General features: G+C 61.5%; 1 protein-coding gene across 2 annotated transcripts in view; it reads right to left on the bottom strand.

Annotated features, from left to right (window-relative positions):
- Window positions 1–15,243: 15,243 nt before the first annotated feature.
- Afap1 (actin filament associated protein 1) overlaps window positions 15,244–24,841 on the bottom strand; it is a 131,535-nt gene continuing 121,937 nt past the window's right edge. For both annotated transcript variants that reach the window (XM_076864189.2, XM_076864188.2), the window contains 3 exons: window positions 23,663–23,853; window positions 20,237–20,398; window positions 15,244–19,425 (listed from right to left, as the gene is read on the bottom strand). In XM_076864189.2, coding sequence (XP_076720304.1) covers window positions 19,399–19,425; window positions 20,237–20,398; window positions 23,663–23,853 — 380 coding nt within the window. In that variant the 3' untranslated portion in view covers window positions 15,244–19,398. The remainder of the gene's footprint in view (window positions 19,426–20,236; window positions 20,399–23,662; window positions 23,854–24,841) is intronic.

Here is a 24,841-nt window from a genome sequence, read left to right as displayed (position 1 = left end):
CCTAAACCGCCCTGCAGTGGCTGACTCTCGGGTCCCCCCAGGGTGGGTCCCGATCTCCACATGGAGGGCACGTCGGCCTCTGGGCCCTGCCACCTCCGGGCCCTGCCTGGCCACGGGCTGCTCAGCCAGCAGGGGCGGGTTGTGCTGCCCCCGGGGAGGCCTCCAGCTCTGGCCTGCCCCTGTCACCACTGCAGCCCTGTGTCCCTCCTTCCCTGGGAACAGCTGCTGGCTCAGCCAGCCAGGCGGGGACACTCCCGGAGCCCCTGGTGGCTCCCGTTGTGGTAGCAGCCCGGAGTCCTTGATCCCTCCCCTCGACCACATCAGGGTGCCCACCTGAGGCTGCTCATCCCGCTCAGGGCCGTGTCCCAGGCTGCTCTCCGGCTGAGCCGGGGTGACGATGGAGCCTGGCCTGCTCCGGCTGGCTCGAGCACACCATCGAGGAGACGGTGGTGCATGGTGCCCCTGGCATGCGGGCAGACCGTGGAGGTGCCTCGGAGGCCCCTGGCAGACCTACCTGGCCTCCCGGGGCCTGGGGACCTTGCCCCACAGGGGCCCCTGGGGCGCTCTGAAGGGCCACTTGGTGGGTGCTGAGGTCTCTGCTTCTGAGCAGCTGAGGACCCGTTCACTGCGGGGTGGCTCCATAGGGGGTAGGGGACTGTGGGTCAGTGCCACAGACCGGGGCCACCACCCTGCCCTGCCACTGCTCTCCGGGGCTCAGGCCAGTGCCTCCCCGTCTGGAGCCTTGGTTTCCTCACCGTAAAGGGGACTCGGGAACAGGAGGAAGAAAAGGAGGAAGGAGAGGATCGAGCCCAGGCCCTGCACCACCATCTTGCGCCACTCGGCCGTGTCTCCCTGAGACCTCTGACTGGCCCTGCAGGACGGGGAGCTGGGCTTCTGGGTGCTGAGCGGAGCCCTCGGGGCTGTCTGCACCCTGCTCCCCGAGGGGCCGGGTCCTGGCAGCTGAGGCTGGGCACAGCTGAGCAGCCACCTCTGCCCAGCAGGAAACGCCCGGGCAGGACCGTGTACGCTCAGATGCACAATGAGAAGGAGCAGGAGATGACGAGCCCCGTGAGCCACAGCGAGGACGTGCAGGGCACCACCCAGGGTGAGCCCCCTCCCCAGGACCCCACTCCCAGGTGGTGCCTGCCCTGAGGCCCGCCCTCTTTAGGTGCCTTCCAGGCCTCTTGGCCCAAAGCACACAGGACGTGGGGCCAGGCAGACCCTGCCAGTGGGTCACCCTGGGCCATCATCTCCCTGGCACGGGGACGGTGGGGCCTCCCAGTGCTGCCCCAGGATGATATGAGAGGCTGCTGGAAGCTGAGGGTGCCAGGCCTGGTAGCAGAGGCAGGGAGGACAAGAGGCCGGCCTCCACAATAGGCCTCAAAACATGGGGCGCCTGGACGTAGGGCACGGCCTGGACGCAGGGCTGTGCCACGGCTCCCGTGGCCTCTACACCGCCAGACCCCTCCCCAAGGCGAGGCCGCAGCCCCTCAGGCCCCACTCTGGTGCTGCAGTCAGCAAAGGCAGACCCTGGGGCCTCAGGGGGAGGCAGGGAGCAGTCTGGAGGTCAGGCAAGGCCCCAGAACTCTCCCTACTCAGGGGTGGGGACGCGGGTGACCCTGCTGGGGGAGCGGCAGGGCTGCACCGTGGGGACCGTGGCACCCTTAGCACAGGCAGGCTCATGGCAGCTCTGCCTCTCCACGAGTGGATCAGCTGAGGCCCCAGGGCTTCCGAGTCTTCCTGGAGGTCTGGAGCCTGAGCAGGCAGAGCTGAGGCAGGCGCCCCGAGGCCAGGACCAGCCTGCTCTGGGCACCTTCAGGAGCCAGCTGGCTCTCAGTGAGCCTGGGGGACAGAGATGAACTGCACTGGCCCCGGGTCGCCACTCACGGGGGACGGAGCTCTTCCTGTTCCCACCACACAACCCCTCTGTGCCTCCTCCAAGGCGGCCGGCAACCTGCCACCCCGTGGCTTCAAGGCTCCTGCCAGAGTGTCCAGGAAAGTCCCACTGCAGCCGTGGTCACTGCTACAGTTCAGGTTTACACCCCGACCAGGGGACGTGCTGTGTGAACTGAGAGTGCCCTCCGCCCCAGAACATGCCAGTTAGAAACCATGGCCTCGTTTTTTAACTTAGAGGGAGGCTCGGGAAGGTGACGCTGCTGGTCCAGGGGCACACAACTCGCAGGGGCTGCCCTCGGGTCCCCACCAGGCCCAGGCTCTCCCTCTAGCTCCTCCAGGGGTGGGTCTGCCCAGGGCTGCTCATCAGGCAAGATGCCTGGGTCTCCTCTGGGTGCCCACTTGGTGCCAGGTCCCATCAGGACATAGCTGAGCCCTGGGCAAATGCTGGTGTCCTGTTCCTCAGATGGAAAGCTGAGACCCAACCTTCCCAGGTCACTGCCTAACTAGAGGTGACGGGAGAGCAGCGTCCGGCTCTGGACAGTACCTTCTACAGGCCCCTCACAGGCCTGTCCTCTGCCCCGGGCAGAGGTGGTCTTGGGCTCCTGCTGCCCCGCCTGTCCCCAAGACTGGTTCCACACACCCTCACGGCTGGGAGGCCAGCGCTCCGCCAACCTGCCAGCTGGTCCTACTCTCGTGCAGGGTCTCAGCCCTTTGTGACGGGGGTCTCAGGAAGGTGGACCTGAGTCCTGAGCCTGGCTCCTTCCTCTGACGGCTGCCTGCTTTTAAGCCCCTAAAAAATAACCAAACATAATGATCATTTGAACCAAACCCTTGGCGTGCACCAGGCGTCACCAACCATGGTCCTCCCCAGAGGGTGCCAGGGGCACCATGATTTTACAAATAGCAAGACCAGGCCCAGGGGGTGGAGACCCTTGCTGCGGTCTCTCGTGGACAGTCAGGCCCATGGGCCCAGGCGGGCAGTGCAGGGAGTCTCATGAGTTGGGGCAGGCAGATGGGCTGCCAGCAGTAGCTCTGGGTCCCCGTTCGTTGGTGTCCTAGCACGGCCCCCAGGACCACCTGACGACCAGCCTCTGACCCCACTCTCTGCTCTCGCCCCGTCCCCCCACCCCCGCCTCGCCACTCTGTGCGCTGCAGCTCCCACTGCCAGGAGGGGGCGGAGCCTCAGCCCCTCCTGCACCCCCTTGCTGCTGATGCCAGGGGTGGCCCCCGCACAGGTCAGTGGGCACAGCCTCACCTCACCACCCTTGGGGTGCCCGCTGCTTGTGACAGTGCCAGGCACACCCCCTCCTCACTCCCCCAGCAGCGTGGAGAGCCCACCACCTGAGCCTGGCACTGACTGAAGGCACCTGGGGTCCCCACTGCATGCCGGCTCACGTGCTGCCCAGGACCCCACTGGCACCCCCGCGGCCTGTTTCTCCCTTTCCCCAGCCGATGGCCTGAGCTCACGGTGGCCTCTCCTTTGTTCCCCAGGCAACCACTCGGGCGTGGTCCTGAGCATCAACTCCCGGGAGATGCACAGCTACCTGGTGAGCTGATGTGGTCTGGCCGGGACACTCTCCTCCGCTGGTCATTCCCTGGAGGGCACAGCCACAAGTGCAGCTGGAACCATGTCCCCTCAGAGACCTGCGGGAGGCCACCTCGTCCACCATCCCCACATGGGACAGACACTGCTCCCTCTGCCCAGTCCCAGCCCACCAGGCCCATGGGATGCCAGCACAGCTGACTCCTGACCCTCCTGGACACAGGCCCACAGAGCCACCGATGTCCCCACCCCTGACTCTGGGGTGTCTCTGGCCCTGGCCCCTGCACATGACCAGGCTGCTCCAACCTGTCGCCCCAGCCAAGGCCTGGCTTCTCCTGGCTGCCGCTGGCCTGTCCAGAGCCAGTCTGGGAGCGAGCCCACCGGGTTGGCCCTGCTCCGAGACCCAAGACCCACGCAGATGCTGCACTACAGCTCCTGTCCCTGCAGAAGCCCCCGGAGTCCTGGACCCTGTGGCCAGGGCTCCCAGCACCACCTCCAGGCCTTCCTGCCATCGTCCTGTTTTTAAGCTGCAGATGACGTAACTTCCCTCTAAGTGGCCGTTTGCTCTGGGGCTTTGGTTGAACTTCCTGTTCTCGTGGCCAGTTGGTGGGCGTCTGGGTTGCCGTCAGAGCTTCATTCTTGGAACCCCTTTTCTAGAACCCAGGGCTCCTCTGGGCCCAGAGGGGCCAGTTTTCCTTAGCGGGCTCGGGTGGGGGACACAGGGACCCCAGCCTACAGCTCTTCGCCGGCGCTGCCCGGCCTCACGCAGCTCTGCCCCGCAGCTCAAGGGACTTGGGAGGGGCGGGCCCCCCGCAGCCGGAACAGCCTTCTGTGCCCCTTACAACTTGGGGGGCTCCTGCAGAGTCAACCAGGAGGCATAGGGAAGATCTGAGGGGCCACTGGGAGTGCCCCCCCAGGTGAAGGTGGGCGATGGGCCCGAAACGGGGGGCTTTCCCAGGGTCAGGACAAGATGGAGCGGGGTGGCCCCGGAGCCAGCCCTCCGCAGCACGCAGCACGCAGCCACCTGGAGTTGGGGGCTCTGGCACAAGCCTCCAGAAGACAGAGGGCACTTCACCTTTTGCCTTGAATTGGGAAGTCACTGTCCTCCTCCTCCCCTCCCCTCCCTGCCCAGGCCAGGCTCTCTGGTGGCCACACCAGGGCCTGTAGCAAGGCAGCAGTGTCCTCTGCACCCTGCCGGAGCCTGGGGTGTCCGCCTGTCTTCCCCAGGAGTGGCCTGTGACCAGGGAGGCCCAGGAAGAGGTCTTCAGCCTCCGGGCACCTGGTCTTTGCTGGGTGGATGCCCCTGGCATCTGGGTGCTCCTGTCACAGATGGGACTCAGGGATCACAGTCACAAAGACAGCCATGCAGGGAATGCCTGGGTGTGGAGGTGTCCCAGCTGTGCCCAGCCTGCCCCCACCCTGCCTGCCCACTGACCTGGGCTGCCGGAGCCCCTCCAGGAGCTTCTTCCCTGGGGAGGGCCAAGTGCCAGTAAAGGACGTGCCCTGAGACCTTTGCCAGTCCCCACCCCCAGCCTGCAGTCTCACTCCTATGTGGAGACCTGCGAGCTGCAGCCCCACCCAGCACATCTGTGCCCACCGGCCATGCGTGTTGGACACAGCCATGCTCACACTCAGCCCACCCAGGCCCAGGTCCCAGGTCAGCTCGGGGTCCCTGGAAACACCCTCCCTGGCTCACCAGGGCCTGCGGGCGGCCAGCTGCACGTCTCCGACCCCCCTCGACCACTCAGTTTAATTCTCTCAGCTGCTGGGTGGGGATCCCCCTTGGTAATTGTGTTTTCCCTATTTTACGTTATTATTGGTATTAAGATCTGTGTGGACCCAAGAACCTGGGAGGATGGTGGCATCCCATGTTCCCGTGTGTTCCCATCTCCGCAACTGGGGGATCAGCACGTGGGTCTGTGCGTTCACCTGGCTGTCTGCTGAGCTCCGCGCCTGGCGTGCAGGTGCACGGGGGTCACCTGGAGTTGGCATGACAGCGCCGGTGTCTCGTGCTGTCTGAGCAGGCCCCGTACCCACTCAGTGTGTGCACATAACAGGGGACGCCTTCTTTCTTATTTTTCCTTTAAAAAGACCAACGAATAATTTGTGATGCTTTTAACAAAGATTAAACGGATCTGATCAGCTTCCGCCTTACCATGAGGACGTTTTTCGATGTTGAAGTTGGCACATACACAGGCCTACAGTCTGGCCCCAGGGACGATGTGTCCGAGGACCTGTGAGGGGAGCAGGGGGCAGTCCTGAGGTGGGGAGTTCGCAGATGGCATTGGCCTTTGACGTGATGCCACCGTGTTTCCACATACCCGGGGGCACCCCTGCCCCCCACTGCTGGGAGGCCAGAGCCTCCGCCAACCTGCCAACTGGACAGAGGCTGCGGAGGCTGCCACGAGGTCCTGGCTGGCACTGGCACACCTACAGGACCTTGCCAGGGCCTCTGGCTGCTGGGATACTGGGGCTCTCCCACCTGTGGGGCACTCTGGCCTCATGGTGGTTTGCTGCTGTCCCTGGTGGCTGAGGACTGTGGCCCTCTGAGGGTTCAAGGGCAGCCTCCCCTGGACACTCGTGCCTCCTCCTCACTCTCCTCCTGCGTGGTTGGAGATGGAGGGTGAGGGAGCAGAGGGGCAGGTACGGATGGGAGAGGGAAAGGGAGAGGGACAGGGAAGGGGACAGAGGGACAGACACCTGAAAGCCCCGTGGACGTTTGCTAAGTGCACTGTGCAGTGAAGCGGGCTGAGCCGCACTGGGGGCTGCCTGGGCAGGACCAGGAAGTGTCGGCCCCGAGGAGGCGTCCTCTCCACGATGGTGCCCTCACACGGCCAGCCTGGGGAGGGTCCAGTACTCACCACAGACCGAGGTCCCCCTGCAGCAAGGAACAGCGAGGTCTGAGAGGTGTGGCCATGCCTCAGAGCATGGGAGAGGGAGATCCCTCCAGACGCACTCCCACTGTGACCCAGGATGGCTCCAGTGGGCATGGAGCAGCGGGGGGAGGGGGCGGAGGGGGAGCCACCTGCACACACGCTCACAGACGCGCACATCCCCTCTGCGCCACAACATGTCCTTATGAGGCAAAATCGGGTTTTCAACATCAAAGTCCTCAAATGCTGGGCCCCAGGCAGGTGCTGGGCCTGGAACAGTGTGTGCATGAGCCAGACCCCCTGACTTTGAAGGGGACCCCAGGCTGGAGGAGGCAGACGGTGACCACACAGTTCAGCCAGGGGGTGAGGGCAGGGCACCCAGGTGTCCAGGGCGTCTGCAGCCCCCACCCAGCCTGGGTGTCCCTGCAGAGGACATGTGCTCGTAATGGGGACAGAGAGCACACAGGGCAGGAGCCGGGGATCCTGGGGCTGGGAAGCAAGGGGAGGGCCACATGGGCCTGTGTGGGGAGCGGACACTCTGGGAACATCCGAATTGGACACTCCGTCCCCTGGCTCTACCTGCTGGCACCCAGGTGGAAGCGGGAGCCCTTGGCCACTCTGAAGATGGGTTTTCACTGAGCCTGCTCCCTGGGGACAGCTGGAGGGCATGATGGGCACCTCGTTCCCCAGCCATCGCCTGGAACCCTTTGTGGCCACCTATCATCAGACTGGTGACAGGGAACCCCACACGGACAATGGGACTCAGGAGCCACATCAGAGCCAAGAAAACCATAAACCTGCCTGCTGGTACTCAGTTTCCACCTGCCACCAAATGCTGTGGCCTTGTATCACGCCTGGGCGCCACACAGGGACGGCCCCTGTGTGCAGAGTCTGCTGTCAGATGGTGGCACAAGCGGGGAAGTTATTTTTAGCTGAAATGCGAGGCAGTGCTTCAGAGACCCCACCACGCCCCGAACGCCAGGCAGCCCTGAGTTGGGTGTCCAGAGCCATTTAGTAACAATGACGGCAACAGAACAGGAATGTGCAGGGCCAGGGGCAACGACGTCCAGAAAGAGGCCCTTCCTCGGAGACCCGCCACCCTCTTCTGGCTGGTTCTGCCAGGCACCAGAAAGGGCGGAGCTCAGGAGAGACCAGACTGCGGCCCCTACATCGGGCGGTGGCCAACAGGGCAGCAGGGGACCAGGGGAGGAAGGGAGGGCATCCACATGCTCCGCAGATCCCCTGTGGGGGTCCACTCCTGGCCTCAGAGCCCTGGGTCCTGCAGCAGCCCCTCTAGAAGCTGCCAGGGAGCCAGCTCCCGCAGACCAGGGACTTGTCCCCCCATGGGGACGGGCCCGGACAGTGCTCCTGAGGACACCCCTGCCGGCACCCATTTCAGAGTGGATACAGGAAGGTCAGGGCCAGAGCCCCTCCCAAGTTTGAGGAAGAGAAGAGTGTCCACAGGTCCCCCCTGGGCATGGGCCGTCCCCTGCCCATCAGTGTACCGAGCACCTGCCTCAGACAAGGCCACTGTCTTGTGACAGTCAAACATAAGCATAGAGCAGATAAGGTCATTGTCCAAACCTAGATGGGCTAGACCCCGCCCTGGCCAGGAGCAGGGAGGCTGCTATCCGTCCTCCCCACATCGGCACCCCGGAGCAGCCCCTCCTCCCAGAGGACCTTGGCACTGCCTGTCCCCCGAGGGCGTCCTGATCCACTGCCTCGTGAGCCACCCCTGAGCCAAGCCTTTCTGCCACCCTTACCTGAGGCGCCCAGGTGTGGCAGGCACACCAATGACAACCCCTGATTGGCCACAGGTGTGCTGCTGGCGGTCCTGGGGAGGCCCGGCAACCAGACCTCAGCAGGAGCAAAGCCCAGGACCCGGCTCCTTCCCTGAGGGCTGGAGACACGCCCAGCGCTGCCTGGTGAGTCAGGCAGTCACCCCTGCTCCAGAGACACCAGCCTCCAGCTGCAGGGTGCCGGGCAAGCACTGCTGTCCAGTGGGACTGGTGGCCGTGCTCGCTGTCAGGGCAGTCCCTGGCCTACAGGGCCTGCTGTGTCCCAACCCAGGAAGCCTCCTTTCGCATCCTGCAGCGGGGGCCTGGTGCTCCCTGCACTGGGTGGGCTCAGCCTCGCCAACCCCAGGCCCTGAGCAGCGCTGGCCCAGGCGTCTGATGGCGTGTGTCCCCAGCCCACTGGCCCTCCAGTGACGTTGCAGTTAGACGGTCACAGACAGCGCCCACTGGCAGAGAGCGCCCTCCTGTCCCGGGTGCTCCTGGCTCAGGCTTGCCCAGCAGAGCGGGTGTCTGTGGCTGTCATCATCACGGCCCAGATGTTCAGCTCTGGGCATGACCCAAGCAGCACTCTGGCTCAGGGGGTGACAGAGGGAGTGTCTCCAGCAGGGTAATGAGGAGGACAATGGGGACGGCCATGATGACGGCGGTCCCCGGTCTCCTGCCAAGTCCAGCTCTGGGCCCTCTCCAGGCCCCCCATAAACCAGCGGCTCTGAAGTCGACCTGCCAATCCTGGTTCCACAGATGAGGGAGGCGGGACTAAGTCACGATTCAAGTGACATCCCAGACCTCAGGCCCTCCGGGTGACCACAGCACCTGTGCCGGTGGCAAGGGCCAGGAAGGAGGTTTGGTGGGCCAGGGAGCAGAGGGGAGGAGGCGGGCCACCAAGGCCAGCTGGGAGGGACCGTGGTGTAGCCGACCTTCATACCATCTGACTCCCATCAAGAGGGGAAGCTGTGAGCAGGAGGAAGCCCTGGAGGGAGCCTTGGACCCGGCCAGCCGAGGACGGGCTTTGAAGATGGGCCAGCAAACTCATGGCTGGCAGGACAGAGGCCATTAGGGCCTGGTCCCTGAGGCAGGGGCAGCAGGGCAGGGGCAGGTGCAGCAGGGCAGGGGCAGGGCAGGGGCAGCGGGGCAGGGGCAGCAGGGGCAGGGCAGGGGCAGCGGGGCAGGGGCAGGGCAGGGGCAGCAGGGCAGGGGCAGGGCAGGGACAGTAGGGCAGGGGCAGCAGGGGCAGGGGCAGGGGCAGGGCAGGGGCAGGAGCAGGGGCAGGGCAGAGGCAGGGCAGGAGCAGCAGGGCAGGGGCAGGGCAGGGGCAGCAGGGCAGGGGCAGCAGGGGCAGGGCAGGGGCAGGGGCAGGGCAGGGCTCAGGAGAGAATTCCTGGGAGCTGCTAGGACGAGGCCCCTGTCTGGTGCAGAGGAGGCCCCGGGCCACTGCATGCAGCTTCTCCTGGGAGCTGAGGCGGCCTCCCTCACAGAACAGAGGCCTGGTGGGGAGGCAGGGGCTGCCCCTGGGAACAGGAGCCCAGGACCCCCAGGTTGGCACCCTGGGTTCTCGGGAAAGCCAGAGGCAAGGTCATGGCTGGAAGAAGGTGGGACAGGGCCGGGGACAGTGAGGCTGCCACCTGGGAAAGGGAGAGGCACACAGGACAGGAAAGCTGGGAAAGGGCGCAGGCCCCACTGCCCCCCCGTGGCCCTGCCTCTCCTGGCCACCCTGCTATGGGGTGCAGGGACAGGTGGGGTCCTCAGGCACAGAAGGCCACCTCAGCTCCAAACTCAGCATCCTCCTCTCAGGTGGTCAAGAGGACCCTACAGGGTGATCCCACAGAGTCCTGGGCTCCCCACTGTGGCCCTCCATGGCCCTGCTCCCGAAGCCAGAGGCAGGTCCTCGCCTCTGATGGCAGGGAGACAGGGTGCTGCTTCCAGCCATGGGCCAAGATGGCAACTAGAGCATGTGCAGACACTGCCACCTGCAGGCGTGAGCTCAGCGAGGCCGCATTTAGACACTGGAGCCACGGGTGAACGCAGGCTGTGGGCCCAGGGACGACCCATCAGTTGATGGCCAGTGGGGACCTGGAGCCTTGTCTGGGGGCTGTGCAGAGTGGGGTGACTAAAAAGGGTGATGTGGAGAAGGATTCCTTCAGCATCCAAGAGTGCCGGAGAGACCGACTGGTGAACCGGAAGACACGGCCTGCAGGGAGCTCCGCTCAGGCTGAAAGTCCTGCCGAGACCCAGGCACCGGTTGGCTGCCTGAGGTGGCGGGGAGGGGCCCTGACAGCGTGTGTGTGCCTAGGGGTTCATTAAAGCAAGCTGGAGGATTCAGAAGGCGTCTGCTTCTGCCTTGGGTCAAAGGCAGGGGAAAAGCCCTCTTTGAAACTGGGACGTGCAGGCGGCAGGGTGAGCAGAGGCCTGGCTGACAAGAGGGGGCTGTGGGCAGTCAGAGCCGCTGAAGGCAGAGAGGAGGGGGAGGGTGCCGGAAATGGCACCACAGAGAGCGGGCCAGCGCCTGCGGACAGCAGAGCTGGTGCTGGAGAGCAGTGATGACAAGCCGGGCTCCTCGGGAATGGGTCCACACAGCAGCCCAAGAGACCAGAGGGCCCGAGGGCAGCGGGCGAGGCCACCGGGGACTCTTCCCAACCTGGAAGTTAAAGGAGAGTCCCGCAGAACCCACAGAACACAGAGGGCGGAACCAGGGGCTCTCGGGAGGGAAAGTGTCAGCCGTTCCTGATGGACAGCACGCTGTCAGGGAACCAGGAAGACATTTCTAGATCGTAAGCAGTGGAAATGGGTGACTTTGCATCTTTCAAGAAGGAGAAGGGGGACAAAGAAGCCCAAACAGATCTGTCACTAGCCAAGGAGGACCTGGGCAGGTACTTCATTGGTGGCAATTAGGGTAGAAAAGGACTGTGGCAGTCAGTGCCTCTAAATAGCAATCGTCCAAGTGAACGTGGAAGTGAAGAGAGTAACAAGGCGACCAGCTGTTTGGGGACAGCTGCAGGGTGAGGGCTCATCTGGCTCCACAGGACTTCCCTCCTGGCCTCCTGACGGTCTCCGCAGCACGCCCCTCCCCGGCTGTAGTCTGCTGTCAGCTCCACATGACCAAGCCGCCTGCAGAGGCCTCTCAGGTGTCCATGTGTGATGGCCAAACCAGACCTGGTTGTGACGTGAAAGCACAAAACCACTGTGGTAAGAAACCCGTGCCTGGGGAGGGGTCAGCCCCCCCAGCCTTTCTCCAGGAAGCCTGAGGGACCGCGTCCCCACCTTTGGGTGGTGGATGACTGCCCTGGGGCTCTGACGGCGCCCTCTGAAGTGTGCGGATGCCCGTGAGCAGAGCGGGTCCTCTCATCCGTCTCTGTGAGCACCTTCAGGGTGGAGCCCCTGCACGGGCTTCAGCCTCTAGACTAGGGATTCGTTAAAAAGAGGCGAAAAGCCCCAGTGATAGGATGGGCCTCAGATGAGGACCTGTGAGTGTCGTGGAAACTGCGGATCAGGGCTCGCAATCTGGGGTTCGCGCTCCTCTGGCCGCCCCTCACAGCAGAGTTCCGAGCTCTCCTCTCCGAGGCGGCTTGCTGCTTCCCGAGCAGCCTGCTTCCTGCAACAAAGGGAAGCTGAGATCCTGTTTCCCGGAACCAACGCCCCTGCGCATCCCAGGCATCGATCTGTGGATCAAGAGGTCCCTGTGTGGATTCTGACCACCAACTGGAGGAAGAGGCCTTCATTCCAGGCCCTGGACACCAGGGACATGGGCAGGGTAGGGCAGAGCCGCTGTAGCCCCTGGGCATGGCTACTGTGCCTCAGCTGGGCTGAGGCAGGAAGGCCTCCCCGAAGCTGGTCCCTGGCCTCCTGGGGCAGAGTCCCCGCGGCAGCTCTTAACCCCTGGCGTGCTTGCCGTGGCAGAGGGAGGCCATCTTAGAGGTATCACGATGGTCCACCCCAGAGGCTTTGGGGGGACGACTGATGTGGCATCCCTAGGACTGAGGCAGATGGACAGTCCACTAAAGACTGCACTTGTGAAAGTTCAAAGAAAGAAAGAAACATGCTCCAGCTCCAGCAGCTTGAGAGCCTGCCCGAGGCACCACATGGTGGTGACACTGCCAGCCCCAGCCCTCAGCCAGGTCCCAGGCTGAGCTCCTGGGGTGCAGGGATGCGGGGTGCCTGGAGGCTGGCTGTGGGCACTCGGGCAAGGCCGACCTCCCCCGATCCTTCCCTGGCTGCTGTGCACTAGGAGGGGGACTCACCGTGTGGGGGAGTCAGTGGGCACTGGCCTAGAGCAAATTCCTCAAGACCAGCAAAGCCCCCAAGGACACCAGTCAGGGCAAGGGCTAGCAGTGGCCAGTCAATGATGCTTGGGCTGCTCTGCTGTAGTGGGCCTGCTGTGGACACCACCTGGGGTCACCCCTCCACGCCCAAATGCACAGGTGGAACACAGAGCAGCAGGCAGGATCCCCACATCGACCTCCAGACCCAAGGGCCATCTCAGCAGGAAGGGCCAACTGGAAGCCCCTACAAAGTCTTCTTCCTGCTAACACGGCCACTAAGCCACAGTGGGTTTTAGAAGACTCGCCAGGCTGGTGCCCGTCCTTGCCTGCTCCCGGAAGGTGCTGGGGAGACTCCCGTCGCCTCTCTGCCACCCACTCCTTCCCTCATGGAAGCACTGTGTGTGTGACCTTAAGGGGGCATCATGGTGGGTCTTACTGGGACCAACGGTCCTCGTGCTAGGCAAGCAGGGGACTAGTGCAGCCTTCCTTGCTGCTCCTGCTGGTAAGAATGCCATCATCAAGGGGCTCCCTCCTTGCAGGGGTAGCCGTGGGTTACGGTCACAGCTCCTTCTAGGTCCAGGCCACTGCCTAGCCCTCAGTGGCTCTGGGACCTGATGCTCAGCACATCTGTGATGACATGTCGGCTGGGTCTGGCAGGGGCAGGGGCAGACGCTAGAAGCGTGGTGAGACACACATACGACCAATCCCAATAATGTCAGGAAAGCAGAAGTCACTGTAGCTATTCTGAGCATGAGAGACTTAAGAAAGGAATTGGAGGCCACGTCCCCGCAGAAGGGCTGGTGGAGACCCTCCAGGAAACCTTGGCACTCAGGCTGGCTGGCAACAGCGTGGCGGGGAGCCACTGTGACTCACAGGCACGTCTTGGAAATTCCCAGGACTGAGGGCTGGGGCTGGCAGTGTCCCCATGTGGTGCCTCGGGCAGGCTCTCAAACCCTGGAGCTGGAGCATGTTTCTTTCTTTCTTTGAACTTTCATAAGTGCAGTCGTGACTTTAGAGGACTGTCCATCTGCCTCAGTCCTCGGGACGCCACGTGAGTCGTCCCCCCAAAGCCTCTGGGGTGGACCATCGTGATACCTCTAAGATGGCCTCCCTCTGCCACGGCAAGCACGCCAGGGGTTAAGAGCTGCCGCGGGGACTCTGCCCCAGGAGGCCAGGGACCAGCTTCGGGGAGGCCCTCCTGCCTCAGCCCTGACCAGCCCAAAGCGCCACAGAGGGCTCCTCAAGAACACCCCTGTCCAACACAGCCACTCCAGGACCCCCGCGGGGGGGGGCGGAATGGGAGGCCACGGGCTCCTGGGAGCGAAGGCAAGACCGTGGCCACAGCTGGCCACCGCAGCCCTCTTCCTCCCCAGCCTGCCGGCTTCCTGTGTGTCCCCTTCCATAACCTCAGTTGCCCCCACCAGGGCCTGGCATGCCCTTCACAGCTCAGACCCACCACTAAGGTCCCTCCTTCTGTCTGCAGCGTTCCAGTGCCCAGGGAGGCAGGCGCTTGGCCTTCCTGCTGCCCTCTCCTGCCCAACACACAGTAGGTGCTCAGTGAGTGTCCCCCGGGCTGTGGTGCTGGGAAGGCAGCCCCAGGGAGGAGCCCAGGGTGCATCCAGCCTGCTCCCGGATGCGCGTGCCGCCCTCTCGGCTCCAGTGGCCGAGCCACACAAGGTGCCTGGACGTGTGAGCATGGCCAGGTTCACTGCTACAGCTGCTGCGGCTGCAGCTCCGAGAAGCTTCTCTGGCCAGAAGCACTTCCAGATGCCATGAGCTCCCACCTGGCAGGTGTGGGGCTGGGCTCAACCACTGCAGAGGGTGGACGCTGTGGCCAGAGGGTCCTCCCATGGCTCCTCCAGGTGGGGAAGCGGGGAGCCCTGCATGGTGGCTGGAAGAGGGCTGGGGCCAGAGGCCGGCAGGGAGCAGAAGTGGCCTCAGGGAAGGGGTGAGGGCGGCTCGCTCCAGGCTTCCCCGGGGATGAGTGGGGTGGCAGGGAGGCTGGCTGGCCAGCAGCTGGGGACCTGGGAGGTGCCAGTGGGACAACCTGATGAGACCTGCAGGTGAACCCTGGAGGTGGAGGACAGGGTCAGGTGGAGGGCAGTGCGGAAAGCCTGCCTCGCTGGCCTCCAGCCCCAGCAACAGTGCCTGCCCCAGCTGTGCCTCCCGCTGGGACCCACAGGCAAGTTCCTGGAGCTGGGAACCAAGCCACGCAGCCCAGGCTGCCAGGCCGCCTGCCCCTGGCTGGGGCTCCAGGGAGCGACCTGGTCCAGGACGCTCCAGCCCACCCAGCTGGGGGGGTCTGCTCACCCCTGCCTCTCTGCTAGGTGTGCTCCTGTCTTGTGTTTTCGTCCCTGGGAAGATGGCCGCGGTTAACAGCACTGTAAACAGACCCTTCCCCCAGCGCCCTCCAAGGTCTGCTCCCAGCTAACGCGGCTGCACTCCTTGGCCAGGCAGCTCCGTCTCCACTCTCCACCCCTCTGCTCCCGTGGCCGTCTCTGACTGGAACGTCTTCCCCAAACTCTCACCTCGTTGAGCTCCTACTTAAACCCCAAGCCTAGTTCAAGTGACCCTACCTAAAAACTTTATCAAGTGGCCTCAAAGTGAGCCTCTCCTTCTACCATTCCAGAAACCTCCACTCAGTCCTCCACTCAAAAACCAGACCCCACTTTCTGTTTCCGTCTGTTTTGACCCATTGGTACCTGAGAGCAGGGCCCTCCCTATCTGATCCCCTTCTAGCCCTGGCGTGGGCTTGGCATCTGGACGGTCAGTCTGCAGACTAAAACGGTGGTTCCTTCGTGGAAGGGTTTATGCTCACCCTGCCCTGTGCCTCCCGACCCCAACCTGCGCCAGGCCCCACGCTCAGCAAGACACGGGCCTGATCCTCAGAGCAGTTTATTAGTGACACACAGTGGTCGCGCCGAGGGGCACCAGTCAGTGGCTACACCACGTAAACAGTAGAAAGTCGATTAGTAGAGCAGAAAATTCAAGTGAGGTGGCTACAAATGGGGCAAATGGGCTGAAAACTAGTATTTTCATTGCAAGTTTCTTATAAAATTTTTTACTTTATGAATTAAATACACTGAGAAACAGTGAAAATATATTTACAGTCATCTCAAATGGGCACTACCAACGTATTTAATTTAAAAAAAAGTTTCTTTCAAAGAGAAATTTAAATATGACTTTAGTTTTAAAAAATACAATAAGGAAATAATTACATTCTTAATAGGAAAACATCTTACAACTTACAGCCATGGTCAATTAATTCTGAATACCTATGGTGTAAAAGTTGATGCTAAAATGTCTAGTGAATATTTATTTCCTTTCTTATTAGAAAATCAATTGGAAAGATGGCCTTGGCCAAACACCTTTGGTCCCTAGGAAGGAAGGTCTGCAGATGCTGCTGCGAACTTCTCCCAGGGCGCCAACACCTGGCGTTCTTGTGTACCAGGCAGCCAGCACCCGAGGCAATGACCGCGGTACCCACAGGGTGTCAGGTCCCGGCCACCCCCACGTGTCTAAGGCGACAAGCCCTGGCTGGGCAGGGCACAGCGGTCCTGGGGCCCTCCACGGGCTGGGCCTGAGCACACACAGCGGCTTTACTTTGATTTTCAGTTTCACAGTATGAACTCAGCTCTCCATGGGTTGTAAGAGGACAGTAGAACAGGACCAAAATATTTAGATGCCTCTTTAAAACCATGCCCTGGTTTAAAACTGTTCCCGTAGAAATGGTTTTAGGAAGCAGGAGGACGAGATGAGGAAGGCAGTGGCTCCCCTCCCTGCAGCATGGCCCTGCAGACCTCGGGGTGTCCTGCCTGCACTGCGGTGGCAGAAGCTTGCCCAACCTCTGTGTGACCAGAGGGGACCCTACGGCATGCACATGGCAGATGCTGGTGGCAAAGGAGGTTGCCCTCCCTCTGGTGGGAGGCCGCTGGCCCCTTGCTGCTGCCCACCCTCAGCAGGAGCCGTGGGACCTACTGTCCCCTGCAGGGGCTCTAAAGGACTGTGCTGGCGGGGCTCTCCATGGCCTGGGAAGCCACCCTTGGAACCTGGCAGAAGGCAAGGTGGCACCAGGCAGCACCTGTGAAGCTGTCTGGTGCCCTGTGGCCGCACATGTGCTCTCGGTGTGGCTGGCAACCCACCAGCATAGATCTGGCTAGGTAGGAAAAGCCAAAACAACCTGGGGACAAGCAAGACAAAGTGGACAGAGGGCTGGACAACACCGAGGTACACACAAGGAAGGAATGGGATGGAGGCGCATGCATGGAGGCCAGTGCCACTCCAAGTGCAAAGAGAAGGGTTCCAGAAAGTTCTGTGTGTGCAGGCCCACACTCATCTGGACGGACTCTGGCATCTGGGCCGGCCTGGCCAACTCCAGCCTCTGGCTAGCATGCTGCTCCTATGTGAATGGTCAGTCAGTGAACAAAACGTTATGGAAACCTAACAGTGGGGTGAAAGATGGCGACATCATGCCAAATTATGGCCCAGAGAGAACCCCAAGGAATGACACTGTGGCCTCAGAATAAGAGGGCCTGAGCCCACAGAGGGGTTGCCGCTGACCTGTCCTGGCAGCTCCTCTGTGCTGGCCGGCCTCCTGCAGCCCTGCTGTGATCATGACCGCCTGCTGAAGTGACAGCTGACCATCGGAAGAGCCTCACTTCCCCAGGGGCTGCCCCACCTCCGCCCACTGGGCCTGAGGACAGAATCTGCCAGTGAGCTCAGCTGTCCCAGAGTCAGCCCGCAGGACGTCTGGGAGGACAAGGTGCCACGACCTGTCACCTCTGGCAGGCGCCTCCAGTCGCCCAATATGTACAGACATAAATTATAACTCTATTTACTGAAAATATACAAATAAATAACTTATTTTGAAGCAAATACTTTAACTTTCTGATCACTTAGAAACGTGGAGGGGCATGAGGGACGCTATGGAGTAGCAGGCGGAGCGCCACCTCCTCAGGACCAATGGAAGGGCTCCGTGGGACATGGGAAGTGCGTTTCAGTGTGCACCCTCCCCAGGAGACCACGGCTGTGATGGGGGCTACAAACTTGGGGATGCAGACACAACCCTGTCTTCTGGAGCGGAGACCTGGCTCCAGACCCTGGCTCTGGCACCAAGAGCTGAGTCCTCAGAGGAGACTCTGAGGCCATGGGTCTCTGCCTGTACCTCAAAGCTGGTCCTGGTAGTGCCCGAGGCCACCTCCCATGCACAAGACACTCTGCTGACATTCTCCTGCCTTGGTCAAGGCCAAGACCTCAGGTTGGCCACCATCAAAACCTGGCATGGTGCTTGGCAAGGGTGGCCCCGGTCAGAAGGGCCAGAGCTGAGAAAGCTCATTTGACCTGAAGGCAGCGGGAATCTATGGCAGGTCTGATTTTCTTCCCTTTATGGAAATCAGTGTCACAGGAGACGGAGAGGTCACAGCTTCCTGTGATGATGGGGAAACCCTCCCAAGAGAGAAGGGGTTCCCCAGTGACAGCCAGCCACTGGCTCTGGTGGAGGCTGCCCCTCCAGGCCTCCCTGCGAGGGCTCCAGCAGGAGGCCCCTGTGGTCAGTGCTGGCACGTGCTGTGGTGTGGGAACACCACGCAGCTCACGGACCAAAGACACTCCTGGCAGATGGCTTCACAATAAGTTCAAGTTTCAGGGGCCCTCAGCCAAGCAGCCTCCCAGTCCTGCTACGACACTTCCTTCCTCACTGGAGACGGCTTTTCTGCTCACAGAAAGCCAACTCCGCCCTGCAGGGCCGAGGTTGTGGCAGCAGAACTGGTCCTCCCCTGGAAGGCCTGAGGACGATGAGGCCACTGTGGCTGGCCCAGGGGATGGGAGAGTGTGGGGACACTGCTTCCAGCCCTCTTTTCCTATGGTTGATGAGAATCTCTGGCTGTGGGTGTACAGCCTGTGGTCTGGGGGTCCATCGCCAGTGTGGGCCTTCTGTGGGGACCATGCAGGTAGGCCGGCCTCGGATCGGGGGCAGAGTGGGCGGCCGACCAGCTCCACTTTGTCCTTGAGCACCAGCGCCCTCCAGGAGACACTGGGAAGGAGGCAAGCAGGACCCCACAGGACCCGAGAGAGGCGGTGAGCTCGGGAGTCACAGCTCAGCCTCGTGTGCTGACGTACTCCTGGCTCAGCTTGACCCCTCGAGCTGGGGGCAGACGAGAGGCTCTGAAAGGTCACCGCTGGGCCCAAGGGGCTCTAGGTCTATGACTTGCTTCCTTTCCAAAGGACGGATCCCACTCCAGGCAGTGGACGCCTGCACAAAGATGGTGCACCCCCCTACTACATGGCCATGGGCTCTGAGGCACCCACACTCCTGAGGCTTGGAGGGCTAGGGGCCTCAGGCCCAGGGGGAACCTAACCAAGTACTAGGGGCACTCTGCTGCCCCCCAGAGCAGAACAATGACTAATAAAACTGGACATGGAACCTCTGGAAACTCCTCAGGTCCAACTAGGTGGGACACAGAAAAAGACATTTTTAAAGCAGGTTACAGCAAGTGGCAGCTTTCCTGTCCCAGGGAGAAAGCATCTGCCCACCAGGAAGAGCAAGGGCCAACTGGCTCCCTGCACGCGCTCCTCGCGCCTTGGCCTCCAGCAACCAGGGCACGCAGGTGGGGGGGTCCTGAGACAGGCCACGTGTCCACGCCACAGCCACGAGAGCCAAGACCTGCAGCCACCCCAGAGCGGGCCGCGCAGTGCAGGCCGCGGGCTGCTCGGTATCTGCAGGCTCGGCAGGGCTGGGGCTGAGCGTGCAGTCTGGCTGGATAGGTGACCTTCTGCCCTCTACAGGGTCTTTAAAACAGCTTGTCAATCCTCTTTGTTTCTGTTTTTAACAAATATAGTTCAAAATCAAAGCCTCATAGTAGCTGTTCTAAAGGGCACCATGGTACAGTAGAAAAAACACGCGTGAGCCACGGCAGCTTGCTCGCAGGCCCTCAGGAGTCATGCTTGGCCACACTGGGGAGTGCGTCCACAGTCGCTGTGAGGAGGCCAGGGGACATGTGCGGCCTCCATCTGAGGCTGGGTGGCCTGGCCTTCCTTTATGTGCCATTCTTCAACTCCCACTCCTGCAGAAAAGGAGACAGCGTAAATCCAAGTGGCCAGACACTGGGCTGACAGGGCTCATGCCCCCTAGAGACCTCAAAACTGTGGGTGCTCAGCCACCACGGGAAGCACCATGAGGTTCCTCAAAAACCTGAGCCTGGAACTCCCATGACAAATTCCCCCAGGCTTCATCACCAGCCCTCAGACAGGAGGAGCCTGAGGCCAGAGGCGGAGCAGGCAAACAGAGGGTGCAAATCAAGGCGGGGGCACAGGGCAGCCTGGAACAGAGGGCCATGGCGAGGCGTACTCCTGCTGGCCAGACCCTTGGAGATGCCCTGCGGACAGAGCCATCACTAGAGGGCGCACAGGGCCTGGTTCCAGAGCAGTGGAGCCCAGAGATGGGAGAAGGGCAGCTGGGTCAGGGAGGGGAGGGGCCAGTACTCCCAGGGATAAGGAGAGGGTGCAGTTGGAAGGTGCTGAAGTCCTGGAGGTGGGGGTGACGGGAACGTGCCAAGAGCCGCTCACCTTTGCACAGGAGAGTGGCAACACCTGTTGTGCTCAGTTTACCACAAGGCATGGGGGGGGCGGGTCACAGGAATAGTCCTGCATTGGCCCCTTCTTCCATAAGCCCTGCCCACTTCTGGGACACTAAGGAGCCAGAGACTCCCTCCTGATTTTGAATCCCAGTTTCTGAAGGAGGGTATGTGGGGGAGCTTGGTGACGTTCAGCACATTCTGGCAGGAGGCTGAGCAGAACAGGAGGACAGCCCAGCCCGCTCTTCACCCTGCCCAGGGCTCAGGGTGCCACATGCTTGCCCGGGAGACTGGGGCTCACCTTGGCCTTCCGCAGCACATGCCCCCGGCAGGGGGAGTTGCCCGCTGGCTGGGTCTTCCTCAGGACAGCAGCGCTGTTCACAGGCAGGGGCCCTTCTGCGTCACTGGTGTCACAACTGGAGATGGGCGAGTTCTCCAGAGTGCGATGCCTCAACCCGGGAGACTGTCACAAAGGGGGAAGTGTAGTGTGAGAAGTGGGTTCTGGCTCCCAGGTATTCTCCAGCATTTTAAAGAAGAAATGGATTTTGAAAATGACCAAAACTAGACACAAGGACAGTAAGAGCCCAGGCCTAATCCTCAGCACCCTTCAGCCACCCTGTCACTGAAGCAGAGCTGAGGCCGGGAGGCTCCACTTGGTGGTAGTGGCCAGGACACATGAGTGGCATCCAGAGCCAGCCCTTCTGCTCACACGGTGCTGCCTCTGGCTCCTGCATCTGCAGCTCTCGCTTACTCCAGGGAATCCCCAGGGACTGGCTGCCAGAGAGGCTCAAGTGGCAGCAGAGGTGTCCGGACTGGCATCAAGTTGGGAATGCAGTCACAGTGAGCCACAGGCCACTGATATTCAGGGGTCACGAACATTCAGAAACCCTGCTGTGTCAGAGAGGTTTCCAGGAGACTTGAGATAGAACAACACGCACCCTCTGTTGCCACAGCGCCACATTTGCCCTCCCATATAGGAGTCAAACTGCTCTTTGGGAAAACCTGCTGGCAGTCTGCTGCACCCCAGTCACAGTCTCCAAGGACTAACCCTGCTGTCATCACTGCCATCAGACGCTGCTCAGGGGCATAGGGTACTGTTTGGGGAGGGTAGTGTCTCCTGTAGCATCTGTCCCCTGTGGGCTCCGTGACTGTGCGTTCCTACTACACTGTGGGGCTGTGAGCACGCTCTCCCTGGCAAAGCTTCTCAATGCCCACCCCGAGAGGCTGCAGGTGGAGTGGTTGGGAAAAGGACAGAAAAAAGACATCTGTGGGAGAGGCCAGGCGGGCAACCTGCACCTGCTTCTGGAAAGCCTCCCTCTGATGAGCCACTCTCGTGCACACAGGGTCTGGAGGCAATTAGGCAAAATACTGCCACACCAATGCCAGGCAGGTTATGGCAACCACGATCCTCGGAGAGGCCCTCAGAGGGCGGAGGCAGCAGCTAGCACAGCAGGCAGAGGGGCGGGCATGCACACTGCCCAGCCCTGAGCCTCTGAGAGCTGAGTTGGCTCCTGAGGCCAGAGGGGCATGTGTGAGCAGGAGGGGCTGATGAAGGGGCCAGAGAGGGGCTCTAGAAGGACAGGGATCCAGGAGTGTGAAGTTGCTGCAGGTGGAGGAAGCAGGGGACACTCCAAAGGCCTCTGGAGCTGGAGAGAGGCGAGCACTCAAGCGCCTGTGGGATCTAGAGTTCCAGAGGTCACCTGTGCAGGGCAGGCTCAGAGAGGAGTCACGCTGCAGCTGGGTTTCCAGATTTCATCTGGAAGCACAGGTGAAGCAGGCAGGGCCAGAGGGCAGCAGCCTGTGGGGAGTAGGGGGATGAGGCAGCACCCTTTGTGTTTCACGTGCCACAAAAGGAGAAGGAAGCTACCAGAGGAAGGCTGGAGGTGCAGGATTCTCATGGGTGTCTGAAGTCTGGAGAGGTGGGACCCAGGGCCCAGCTAGAGGCTCCAGTTGCTACAGGGAAGCTCAGTCCCCGCTGGCTGGCGATGGAGCAGTCCCCCAGCCGACCAGCCCACCGTTACCCTCCAGCAGGATGGTGGCCCAGGTGCATGCTCTCCTGCCTCCGATCACAGACATGAGTCCCTCTGAGGCCCAGAACTCTGCAGCCCAGGGAAGACCCCTCCTGGCCCTCCCCACTCTCTCTGCTGCACCTGGCTTCACAGGCCCTTGGTCCTAGGTCAAGTCAGACACAGAGACTCAGCACTCCAAGCCACCCAGCCCTCAGAGCCTGGGTCCCACGGCACCCGCCCTCTCCATGCTGAGGAGTGCTGTGGTGGGCTTCCCTCTTGTGAGAACACAAGTGCCCCAGGACAGGGACATTTATCTAGTATATTCAATGGTTGGAACAGAATGGTTTGTGACTCACCGAGGGAACAAGGTACAACTTCATATATATAGTAGCACATAACGATACACCACGTTACATATAAATTACATACAATACTATTGATATTGTATATAATAGTAATATACAATCATACAAGCATATAATTGTTGAATGAATGAGTCAAATAAATATAATCTGCATATGATGCACTAATATGTACCTGTCAGTCTATTTAACTAAGGACAATGAATGGAATGGGTCAACCCATGAGAGCTCATGCATCCATGCTGGAAGGACACCCTGGTGTCCACACCACTCCCCACAGCAGGCAACATTGTCACCTAGCAGATGAGAACCTGGGCCAGCTGGGCTGGGGGTAGCTCAGTGACAGAGCACCTACCCAGGAGGCATGAGGTCCTGGGACTGATCCTGGGCACCATGAATACAACAGAAGCACAGAGCCCAGGTGAGAGGGGCCAGGTGTGGAAACCCCGCCTGCTGCCCCCCAGCCTGCAGGGCTGTGGGTCCAGTGATGGAGAGCTCCCCACCTGCTGGAATTGGCTCTGCCTAGGGGGCCATCTCTGAGGCAAGGGGTGGCCCTTGTGCTGTGACAGTGGCTGGGCTTGGGAGGAGAGTAAAGTGGCAAAGGTGGTGTGGCAGGGCTGCTGGTGGTGGCTAGGTGGGTGCTGGGTTTTGGTAGTGCCCATAAACCTGGCGAATCCACCAAATGCACATGTGGAGGGCATCGGATCCACTCAGGTTGGCCCTGTGCCAGATGCCTGGAAAGAAGAACCTGCCTTAGGAGCACTGGGGTGCAGGTGGTGGGCTGAGAGTCAGCTGCAGTGGGGTCAGCTGCACACTGGACTCCTGAGCGGGTGGACTGCGCTTGATGGGCCTCACACCTTTTTTGTGAAACAGAAGCAACAACACGGGGCTCACGAGGCAACAACAGGGCTCACGAGGCTGCTGGGGCTCACGAGGCCGCTGGGGCTCAGGCATGGAACTGCCTGTCGAGGGGCTGGTGTAGCACCAGCATCCAAGGGGAGGACTCACTTGAGAGGCCATTCCATGTCCCATCAGCTCTGAGGGTCCCAGCCCGGAACCCACGCCCCCACCCCTGGGCTCCAGCACCAAATTCGCTACACGGAGTCACTCCTCTCTTAGGGATGGACGTGCAGCAAGGACCTAGTAGAAGTTTCAGTGCAGAGGTAAGAAAATTCAGTGTCAGCAAGCCAAGGACACAGCTGACAAACGTGCCCAGTGCCAACATATGACAATGTGTGAGCCCATGTGAGCTTGCATGTCAGGGGACCCAGAGTGAACTGAGACCCGTCCCAGAGCACTTCCCCAGGGGGCTCTGGCCCTTCTGTGGCTTCTGCAGGGAGTTGGCAGGACACTTACCTGTGGACTTGATGTCCCTGACTTTGGCTCAATGGCCAGCCCCAGGGTGACGCCACCAGCCAGGGCTTTCTTCAGGCTCTCCTTGACCTCAGTCAGCTCCAGCTCCAGGCTGACCCGCTCCGCCTCCCTCTGCTTGCACTCCTCCTCCAGCTTCCTCAGTTTGTCCTCCAGGACCACCTGGGTCTTCCTGCCTGCAAGTCCAGAGTCACGCTGTCACTGCCAGGCTCTCAGGAGGGACCTCTGTGCCCACTGGACCTCCACTGGCTCCCAGCACAGCTCCCGCGCAGGCCTTGTCCAGCCTGGCTGTGCTCTAGGACAAGTCCCCTGGAACGGCTCCCCCTGCTCCAGGCACCAGCCTCTCTGCTCATGCTGAGGTCTGACACAGTTACCTGCAGCACGCAGCATCCACGCTGGACAGATGAGGAAACTGAGTCTAAGAGGCTGGCAAACACGCCCAGGCCTGGCTGATGCTGCCCGCACTGGGGACTCTCTTGTTGGAGGCTAAGTTCCAGGGCCTCCCTGCAGCTCACCAGCTGCAGCTCTGCAATGAGGCAGGGAGGGAGTTGCTCCCTCCTGCCAGCTCCACTCTAGGCTCTGGTCCCTACCAGGTAGCCCTGGCTGGACGCCCTCCCTGCCTCCTCCTCTGAGGCCTGCCCTCCACTCTTCCAAAAGCGCCTCCCTCCACAGTGATCACCCAGGCTCCAAGCCAGAGAGGCCGAGCTCTGATGAGCTGGGTGACTGTGTGTCAGCTCCAGCTGTGTGTGAATAAGCCAGTGAGAGCTTCTGTGGCCTCCTGTCCTCTGCACCTGCCCTCCCTCGCCTTCTGAGGCTGTCAGAGCTGTCTGAAGAGCCAGCCTTGCCGCTGTGTGGGAACTGGTCTGGCATGGTGGCATGGAGGCAGCCCAAATCCTATCCCCAGCCAGGTGATCCTGCCAGCAGGAGAAAATAGGGTGGCTGGGGTGCTCTTCTGCCTCCTGGCTCCCCTGCTAGACTGCACCCTCTTTGGGCCCTCGGACCTGGCCCTTCCCAACCCCTACCGACACATTCTGCTTGCTCCCCTGCTCCCTGCTGTGAAGCCTCTGCTGTCCCCTGTGAGTGGGACCTGCCCCAGTGGAGGGCACTCCTGCTGAGAGATCCCCCTGGATACCTGTTACCACAGGGCTCCGGCCCTGGGCACAG

The sequence above is a fragment of the Callospermophilus lateralis genome, chromosome 8 (genome assembly GCF_048772815.1).
Source record: "Callospermophilus lateralis isolate mCalLat2 chromosome 8, mCalLat2.hap1, whole genome shotgun sequence".
In the NCBI taxonomy this organism is placed as follows: Eukaryota; Metazoa; Chordata; class Mammalia; order Rodentia; family Sciuridae; genus Callospermophilus; species Callospermophilus lateralis.
The sequence above is the reverse complement of the archived record's forward strand: the minus strand, read 5'-3'. Positions and strand labels throughout refer to the sequence as shown.